Genomic DNA, 9,909 nt, shown 5'->3' with positions numbered 1-9,909 from the left:
AATCCTGTCCACCTTTGTCATGGAAGAAATCACATATCAATATGTGGTTGGAGTCAACTGGACCCCAAAGAGAGCGGAAGGGTTAATGAGGTATGCTGCCACTGAATAAAAGCCACCTGGGAGGATTTTAATTAGCCGTACCCTCACAGAATAAAACACCATGTGGGAGGAGTTTAGCTAGCTATACCACCACAGAATAAAAGCCACCTGGGAGGAGTTTGGTTAGCTATACCCCTACACCCCAGCCCTTTGTGACCCTTATACCCAGATGGCCCTTGGTGTGCCACATTGACTACCCTCCTTTAAGCTTTTGGCTTCGATGAATCTCACCACAACCTCTAGGTCAGTCAAACATTTAATACAAAATCCTGGTGGTGGGTGATGGCCAAGTGGTGATGGGTTCTCAATCCTCGGAGGTTACCTTTCAGTCAACCGTTCTCGCTTCTCACCATTTTTAATCTTCATATAGACTCGGTGAGAGAAAGTTTTTGGGTCGTGACAAATCCAAACATTTGAAGGAAAAAGTCAGACACCCAAAAGCTTTTTCTAACAAAAAGGGGATCTACTAACAATAACCTTTTTTTCTTTCCTGTAGGTTAGAGTGGTTGAACTAATGTTCACTGTAAACTTTCACAGATAAACCTCCTCTTGTGGCAGCTCTACTCGTGAACTACCAACTGAATATGTCTTACTAGGTCTTTAGACTTTGTGACGTCCTAGTTTATTGTTAGTTTATTGCTAAGTGTGTAAAAATATTGTTAAACCAGACTTTTTAGCAGGCACCTTGCACAAATTTGAGGAAGGACGGGGTTGCATAACATTTGACTCACTCTTTTTCAATGTCCCTATTTACCCTGAGGCTTTTTAAACTGCTCTGTAGACTCTTTAATCAAATTTCTACCTACCTAAGCTAAAACTCAAGGAGTATTTTCACTTTTAGAAGTATTCATAAAAGTTTTTTTTTTCTAACAGGATCAGAGGTAATCTGATAATCTGATTACAGTGACATTTTTAGAATTTTGTGTAAATTATCTGCAGATTTAATGGAATCCATTTTGTCCAAAAGCAGTCAGAAACATTTGTGTAAAAGTTCAATTATCCTGGTTTGGAAGGGCTGCCTGCTAAAGAAAATCTGTGACCTTCTTCCTCCAAAGCCATCACACACTCCTCTGCTGGGACATAAAAACAAAGAGGTGCATGCGATCAAACGACTGGTGATAAATTGACATCTGTCTCTTTGACATTTTAAAGATGTCAGTTTAGATTTTATGTTTTCTAGTGAAGTTGTTTATGAAAAATTTGGCAGAAGTCCAGCAGCAGAGACTTGATCTTACGCAAAGAAAAAAAACAGGACTTTCAAGAACTTTGGGTGTGCCTCCTATTTCAGGAGAAATAAATTTAGAACATAAAATGCAATGATCTCTTGAGAACAAAGTCCCACAAAGAGGCGAGGATTGTCTCGTGGCTTGTAGGGGTGCATGGTGGAGTGACGTGGGGGTGAACCGTGCCGTGAGTGACAGTGCGGTGTGTATATATGTGACCCGTCTCAGGTGGAGGAGCGCTCTAAGATGAACAGACAAAGCTCCCCAGCGATACAGCACAAAGTGTCCAACCGCATCTCCGACCCCTCCCTCCCTCCCCGCTCCGAGTCCTTCAGCAGCGGGGGAATGCAGCCCGCCTGCACCCCACCCGTCCACCGCCCCGTCGAACCACAGGTGTGTGTGTTTGTGTGTGCCTGAGTGAGCAAAAGGAAGCGTGCACAAACCGATTCTGACCCATAATCACTGCCTTTATTTTGAAAGTACAGATTTTCCTACTGATTCATAAAGGTCTTTTATTTTATTAACCCTCCTATTTATCTTCTCTTTCGTCTCATTTCAATCCCCACATCTTCACATCCTCTCTGACCGTCCCACCAACAGATGGCCCACCTGGTTCCTGTGAAAACCCACACCGGCTCCATGTCCAGCTCCCAGTCGCTGCAGGATCAAACCGCTTCAGCACCAAATGAAAGTGTGCCACCACAGAGGCCCGAGATGCCCCGTCAGGATTCAGACCCCACCTCAGACACCCCCGACCCCCCACAGCGCATCACCGACAGAGACAGAGACAGGGACAAAGACCGGGACCGGACGGCCTGGCTCCGAGACGAGGACGTCCCGCCAAAGGTTTCCATTCACATTCAGATGGATTATCTCGAAAACGTTAGGAACAAACCCATCAGAGCTGTTTTCTACAGATTTGTTTTACTATTAATCTTGCAGAAAACAAACTGTAACAATACAAATCAGTGATGTAAAAACAAAAGTGAGCGTTAAGGAATTCAAAGACCAGGAAGCGTCAAGCAGCATCAATAAAAACAGCTGAATGTGTGTCATCTAATGAAGGTCACACAAAAAATCTGACAGTTGCATGGAAAACAGGCGTCACCCAAAGTACAAAACTATAAAGTAAACAAGGAAGTATTTTTTTTTAAGCAGAGCCTGAAGCAAAAGCAGTTCGACAAACTGGCGTGGAACAAAAGCGGTTCAGTGGATAAACTAGCAAATGGAAACAAAAAATGGAAGAATTTGTAGCCGAACAACCAGATCTGAAGGAACTTTCCAGGATGGAAAAGGAAAAAAAAATTACAGTGGAAAAATGACTGATCGGGTTTGTTTGCTGTTACAGTACCAATCGATCAAATCCACAAAACTATCTAACAAGGAACTAAAAGTTACTCAGATCCAGAAATTCCTGCTTTATTAGGGGGTAAGATCGCATTTAATTAGATACAACAACGAGAATAATTTTCCTTATTGTTTTTATACTATAAAAGACAATCAAAATATCATTTCCTCAACTTTGATTGATTACTCATTGGTTTACCTCAAGGTAATAATGTGGACAAAATCCCACCAATATATCAAACTCATAACAGAAATGATGAAAAACATTGTTTAAAAATGTAAGAAAAAAATAATGATGGAATTACTCAGAATCAAAAATAGACATTGATGCAGTGATGCACAAAATGCACAATTAGATCATATCAAAATCATCAAACACAGTGATTATTAACTAAAGTGAAGTAGAGTTTGATTTATTCCTTGAATAATAACTTTTTTTTCCCCCAGGTTCCACAGAGAACAACTTCCATCTCTCCAGCCCTTGTCAGGAAAAACTCGCCTAATGGCGGCGTGGGTTTGGGTCCGCGTGCAGGCTCCCAACTTGCTCGTGCCAGGTAAAAAAAACAACACATTTTCTTTGTTTCACCAACTAAAAATTGTATTCAAGAGTCTTTATAAATATTAAATCAATAATTTTCTATATATATATATATATATATAGGTGTGTGTGTGTGTGTGTATATATACATATATATACGCTTATATATACATATATACATATACACACACACACACATATATATGTGTGTGTGTGTGTATATATACGAATATATATATATATATACGCTTATATATACACACACATATATATATGTATATAGGTGTGTGTGTATATATACATATATATATATAAATATATATATATATATATATATATATATATATATATATATATATATATATATATATATATACACTTATATATGCATATATAAATATATATGTATATATACGCATATATACACACATATTTATACACACACACACACTCACATACATATATATATTTGTGTATAAACATATATATTTATATGTAAAAACAACATGTTCTGTTTAGCAATCCAGACTTGCGGCGGTCCGAGCTTTCTCTAGACGCCATGCTGCAGAGAACCTCATCCAACTCTTCATCCTCGTCCTCCCCTTCATCTCAGGGAGGCTCAGCTGGGAGGAGAGGTAAAATAATACAATCACAAACTCACTTACAAACCAGCAAATGTCTCTTTTATCTACATGTGAAATAATTAAAGCCATTTTGTGCAAATACAAACCTAGATTTTTTTTTTTTTTTTTAAGACCATTTGCATAAACTTGGCCACTTTAGCCTTTAGAGGGGAAAACGTCTGGTGCCTTTAGTCTGACAGTATTATATAAAAATGAAGATTGCTGTGTTTTGTAGCGTTCTCAGATAAAAATGAATGAAGCAGTGCACGATATGTATCGTATCATGAGATATGTATCGCGATACTTATCAGACTCTTTCCAATACACACCCCTGTGTACAACAGTACTACTACCTTTACATTCAAAAGGTACAGAGAAAGTTTAAATAATGTCAAAGCAATTTTTAACAAGTTTTAGTGAAGATAAATTCTTGAGTTCAGAGTAAAAATCAGACAAAAATAAAAATAAAATCCCCAAATTAGCTCTCCTTAATAGAGTTCTCTGTGTTTAAAGCCCAAACGAAGAAGGAAGGATCTCCTCCAGGAGCCAATCAGGAGGCCAAACCCAAACAGGAAGAGGGTCGTGAATCCGCCAGACCCAGCAGGCCGGCAGTAAGTCACCTGACTGATAGACGCTTTCTTCCCGCCACGGCGAGCTCCTCTTGGGCTTCTTTTATACGTCACCTCCTTTTTCTTTCTTTTCTACTGTTCACTTGTTCTCTCTTTCTCTCTATTCCTCCCTTCCTCTCATCAGAGCTATAAGAAAGCCATAGATGAGGTCAGTGACAATCGAGTGCCCCGCCCCCTTTTTTTAAACCCTATGTTTTCTTGCCCTGATCTTCGGGGCTCCTCTTCTCCTCCCGGCATGGCTGCATCAGTTAGTCCCCACGGGAAACGAATTCCTCTTCTAGCTGAAACGGGAGGCTCTGACAATGCATGTGTGCTCTGTCACACATTCCTGAGAGGGAGCGTGTGACCTTCATGCATGTGTAGAGAAGGGAGGAGGCGGAGTCTGAGAGCTGAAGTTCACCTGGACGGTTTCTGATGAATCTGTTTTCCTCTTTCTTTGTTGTCATGGTTACTGTTCAGGAGGAGCTGGTAAGCCCACCGCTGTGTGACGGTTCTCTCCCGTCTGTTTGCATGACTTAGCCTGATGTCCATGGAAGGGGGGGTGAGGGGGGGGTGTTGGCATGTCGGGGGGGGTGAAAAAGTTCCCTCTCAATTTAACTATTTCCTCTTCAAGTTTTTTTCTCGTTAGTAAATAAAAGTGCTGATTTTCAGTATTTTTTGTTTTTTCCAAATGTTAAAACAGAAGACAGTTTTTATCAGCTCTCTCATTCTGGGACAGTGCTGTCGCAGGTCCACTTCTGTCCTCGTATGCAGCTTGACCTCCTTCCTGGGTCTCTATCCTAAACACAAACATAAAGAACTTCTCTCCTCTTTTTCTCCTCTTCTTTTTAAAGGACCTAAGTGCCCTGGCGAAGGAACTCAGAGAACTGAGGGTGGAGGAAGGAAGCAGACCTCCAATAAAAGTAAAGTCAAATTTCATAATGTTGAGTGACATAATTAGTCAGAAATTGTAGTATTGACACATACGCTGTAAAACCAATTCATGAAACGTTAGATTAGCTTTTAATTTTTTGATTGACAGAATTTTATATGAATCCATATTTCTTTTTTAATAATAATCAGAATATTTGGATTCCCAGGGTTAGTTTGATGTTTTTTCCTCGTCAATACCTATAATCTATCAGACAGTAGGTTGAATTGGAGCAATCTCTCACTTTCCTGCTGTTCTACAAACTGAAACACAAAATAAACTAGATGGCATTACCTGCAATAATGCTACTGTTAATGTAATATTGCTGCTGAAGATGCTGTTAGCTGAAAATGCTGAAACTAAAAGCTAAAAATGCAGAAGCCGGGAGCTTGCTAAAATATTAGCTTAACTCTAAATTAGCCTTAAAACCGCGAAAATGGCTAACATAATGCTGAATATTGGCTTAACTCCCAATAGTCTAAAAACTGGAAAAATGTATGACTTAGTCAAATACAGCTAGCATAATGCTAAAATATTAGCTTAACTCAAAATTAGCCCAAAAAACTGGAAAAATTTCAAATTTTGGCAAAACAGTTAGCATATTGCTAAAATATTAGCTAAACCCTAAATTAACGTAAAAATTGGAAAAATGTCTGACTTAGCCAAAAATAGCTAGCATAATGCTAAAATATTAGCTAAACTCCAAATTAGCCTAAAAAGTGGCAACAAAATGTCAGATTTTGCCAAAACAGCTAACATAATGTTACAATATTAGCTAAACTTCAAATTAGCCTAAAACTTGGGAATATATTTGACTCACCCAAAAACAGCTAGCATAATGCTAAAATATTAGCTCATCTCCATATAAGCCCAAAAACTGGAAAAATGTCTGACTTAGCCAAAAACAGCTAGCATAATGCTAACATATTGGGTAGCTCCAAATTAGCCTAAAAGCTAGAACGATTTCTAAATTTGCCAAATCAGCTAGCATAATGCTAAAATATTAGCTTACTCCAAATTAGCCTTAAAACTGGAAAAATGTCAAATTTTGCCAAATCAGCTAGCATAAAGCTAAAATATTAGCACACAAATTTAGCACACGAGAGTCACTATTGTGTGAATGTTGTAAAACATTTACACAATAACACTGGCAAAAATATTATTAAAAATATTCAAGTCATTTCTATAAAGGAGCATTTCAAAATTAAAGTATTTTTAAATTATAAAAATAGAAAAAGTATTTTCAGGAAAAAAAAAGTTGCTTAAAGCAACAAACAATGGAGGATCATTTCCGTTACATTTTTATTTCAAAGGTTAAAAAATCTGGAAAATACAGTTTAATGCTCTTCTTTGTCTTAAGTGTTAATTTTTAAAAACCTGGAATATTTGTTCAATGCACATCAACTACATACAAAAAACAGGATTTCAAAGTAAAAGTAACGATGTTGGCAATTTTTCTTTCTTTTTTTTTAACAGTTTTGACTTTAAAAAAGAAAATATTTGAAAACCAATCAGTCTTACATTTGATATTCTGCTTTTTGGACATTTTCAAAACCAAAAATGTTGCATTATCCTGATAAAAAGCATGTTTTAAGACTGTATCCCTTATCTTGGTGAAGGTTACAGACTACTCCTCCTCCAGTGAAGAATCCGTGAGCAGCGACGAGGACGGCGAGGCAGTGGGGCATGATGGGACTGTTGCTGTTAGCGACATCCCTCGCATCATGTAAGCTGTTTTCTGGTGTTTTGTTTTTCTCCTTTGTGTGTTTTTTTTCTCTCTTTTGAAGTCTGACCTGTCACTTTCCATTTATATAAAACACATTCGTAAATTTAGAATTGTGCCAGAAGCTTGTCAGGAAAGATTTGGCAGAATGTGTTCGTAAATGACCGAATCCGTTTGTGTTTGTTTGTTTGTTTTTTTTTGTTGGGGGGTCATAGGCCATCGGTGCAGAGCGGCGGTGAGTCGTATGGAGGGCTGTCAGAGGATGCTCTGGGAGAGGCCTATAATAGCTCCAAGGACAGCACTCTAGTGATGAGAGAGGTGATGACCACACACACAAACACACACAAACACAATTTTTTGTGTACCAGGAGCAAATGTTCAACTACTTTTCTGGGGTTTTAAGTCTAAAAGAGCCATTTCTCTGGCCTGTTTTTGTTCAAAAGCTGCATATTGTCACATAAAATTCGCCTAGTAAACGTTGTGATTAATCGTCATTAATCACAACATAAATGTGTAATTGATTTTTTTAATCGATTGACAACATAAATTAAAAATAAACGTTCTAAATGTACAGTTGCAGATAAGTGGTCGACAAATACTATAACAAAAAAAGATTGCGATTAATTTTTTTTCCAGGTTTGCGATTAATCTGTTAATTTTTTAATCGATTCCCGACTCTAATTTCATTTTTTTTAGTTTTGACTGCAGAATATACAAGTTCCTTTCAAAATAAAATACACTAAATGTCAAATAAAATTCCCCCTACATGAAATAAAAATGCAAGAAATTCAATTTAAAAGTTATTTCTATCATTATGTCTTGCATGCTGCTTCATTCTTTTTTTTTCCTTTATGAAAACATGACAATATTGGTGTGGAATGCACATTTTCTTTGTTTAATAGTATACTTAATTTTATCTCTACACAACATCTACACGAGCATAAACATCAGAATATGTGATTTGAATTTGTTTTAAAAATTACCACTGTAAATTATTCATCGTACCGTCAGTTAAAAATCTAAAAATAAGTGACAAAAGTTAATTAACTAAAACAAATTAACCAAAATTGTAAATCTATTCCATAAAAGAGCCACAGTGTAGAAGTAAAGCAGCCGCCTGTGGCTCCAGAACCTCAGCTTTAGGTCAAACTTGAAGCATTTCATCCAAAATGTCCCTCATTTTCTCACACCTTCAGGCAGAAGAGAGGAGGAGAGGCAGCCACACTGAAAGTAATGGGTTCGGTAACCACGGTAACCTACCGGATCTTGTGCAACAGAGCAACTCGCCATCAGCCACCACGCCCACCACGGCCCTGCAGGAGCTGAGTGACATGTCAGAGGTCAAATGTCACAAACATGCGTGCTATTTCAGCGTGGTAATAATGTGGACGCCGGGCTGACAGCTTTAAATGATTGTTTCAGCTCAGAGTGGGCGGGTCCAAAACATCCTTCACCCCGTTTGTGGATCCGCGGGTCTACCAGACGTCTCCGAGTGAAAGCAATGATGAGAGTTCTGCAGCAGGTATTTACTACAATCATCTGTCCCCAAAAACAAAAGCCGTGCCTGGGCTTGTTCTCACATAAAAATGTGTCCCGGTTTTTCCGGTGTCATCCCAGCCATGTTTGCCAACGAGCTCCTGAGGCAGGAGCAGGCCCGGCTAAACGAAGCCAGGAAGATCTCGGTGGTGAACGTCAACCCCACAAACATCAGACCCCACAGCGACACGCCGGAGATCCGGAAGTACAAGAAGCGCTTCAATTCGGAGATCCTGTGCGCCGCACTCTGGGGTAACTCCTGCCTCAACGCCCCCGCCTTTTCCCCCTCTTTCCCATCAGCCTTTGAGCTTAACCTTGATCTGCGTGTCTAGGCGTGAACCTGCTGGTGGGGACAGAAAATGGTTTAATGCTGCTTGACCGAAGCGGACAGGGAAAAGTCTATAACCTGATTACCAGGCGGCGCTTCCTGCAGATGGACGTGCTGGAGGGTCTCAACGTTCTAGTCACCATATCTGGTGGGTTTTCCGTCTTTGTGCTGGTGAGGTCACAGGTGGCAGCTCAATAAACCCAGAGAAACACGCACTCTGTGTATATCTTTGTGTATTTCCACTGGAGCGTGATCTAACAACATGTTTTTTTCTCCTTCAGGGAAAAAGAATAAGTTGCGGGTTTATTATTTGTCTTGGCTGAGGAACAGAATATTACATAACGACCCAGAGGTTGAGAAAAAGCAGGGTTGGATTACTGTTGGAGATTTAGAGGGCTGTGTGCATTATAAAGTTGGTAAGAACTCATTCTTCTTTTTACATTTTAGGTCCTTCCATTGAATTTTTGTAAAGCATTTTCTCTTGAAGTCTGAGCTGCACATAAAGATCCACTCCAATCATTTTTTTATCTGTTTTTAAAGCATTTTTTTAATCCTTTAACACTTGAGGCGTCGCCGGCGACAATCTCTAACATGCTCGCTTTTCTCCTTTAAAATATACTGGAATTACGTCAATTGCATTAACATTTAAAAAGTTACAATAAATCAAAGAACAAAAACACTAGAGCTCTGGTGTTAAAGGGCTAATAATGATTAGGTTGTTTTTAGCAAAAAAAAAAAAACTGTTGGACATAATTTCTGTAGAGTGGCAGGAGTTCATGAAAAAATTTCCTCTGAGTTGTGGGCGGGACCTTTACTATGGTGCTGCAAACAGCTCTGATGTATTTACGGTGGCTCGCCTGACTCGTGTCTCATGGTTCATGTCAAATCGTTTGGTTCACAACTCAAATCTTATGGATCACTACACCAATCTCGTGGGTCACGACAAAATCTTG

The 9,909-nt window shown here is 38.9% G+C and overlaps 1 protein-coding gene and 1 long non-coding RNA gene across 2 annotated transcripts in view; one reads left to right on the top strand and one right to left on the bottom strand.

Moving 5' to 3' along the window:
* The window catches only part of LOC112151742, a 10,873-nt gene extending 5,968 nt beyond the window's left edge, over positions 1–4,905 (bottom strand). The window contains exon 1 of the long non-coding RNA XR_002920185.2: positions 4,451–4,905. This is a non-coding gene — a long non-coding RNA (uncharacterized LOC112151742). The remainder of the gene's footprint in view (positions 1–4,450) is intronic.
* Positions 1–9,909, top strand: part of LOC112151658 (traf2 and NCK-interacting protein kinase) — a gene marked incomplete in the record, with an annotated part of 98,737 nt that overhangs the window by 79,347 nt on the left and 9,481 nt on the right. The window contains 15 exon segments of the mRNA XM_024280712.2: positions 1,551–1,715; positions 1,923–2,168; positions 3,117–3,223; positions 3,727–3,842; positions 4,344–4,441; positions 4,584–4,607; positions 4,919–4,927; positions 5,293–5,361; positions 6,989–7,095; positions 7,308–7,410; positions 8,289–8,432; positions 8,515–8,614; positions 8,710–8,880; positions 8,961–9,104; positions 9,238–9,372. Coding sequence (XP_024136480.1) covers positions 1,551–1,715; positions 1,923–2,168; positions 3,117–3,223; positions 3,727–3,842; positions 4,344–4,441; positions 4,584–4,607; positions 4,919–4,927; positions 5,293–5,361; positions 6,989–7,095; positions 7,308–7,410; positions 8,289–8,432; positions 8,515–8,614; positions 8,710–8,880; positions 8,961–9,104; positions 9,238–9,372 — 1,738 coding nt within the window.

This window comes from Oryzias melastigma, linkage group LG22 (genome assembly GCF_002922805.2).
Source record: "Oryzias melastigma strain HK-1 linkage group LG22, ASM292280v2, whole genome shotgun sequence".
NCBI lineage: Eukaryota > Metazoa > Chordata > Actinopteri > Beloniformes > Adrianichthyidae > Oryzias > Oryzias melastigma.
The sequence above is the reverse complement of the archived record's forward strand: the minus strand, read 5'-3'. Positions and strand labels throughout refer to the sequence as shown.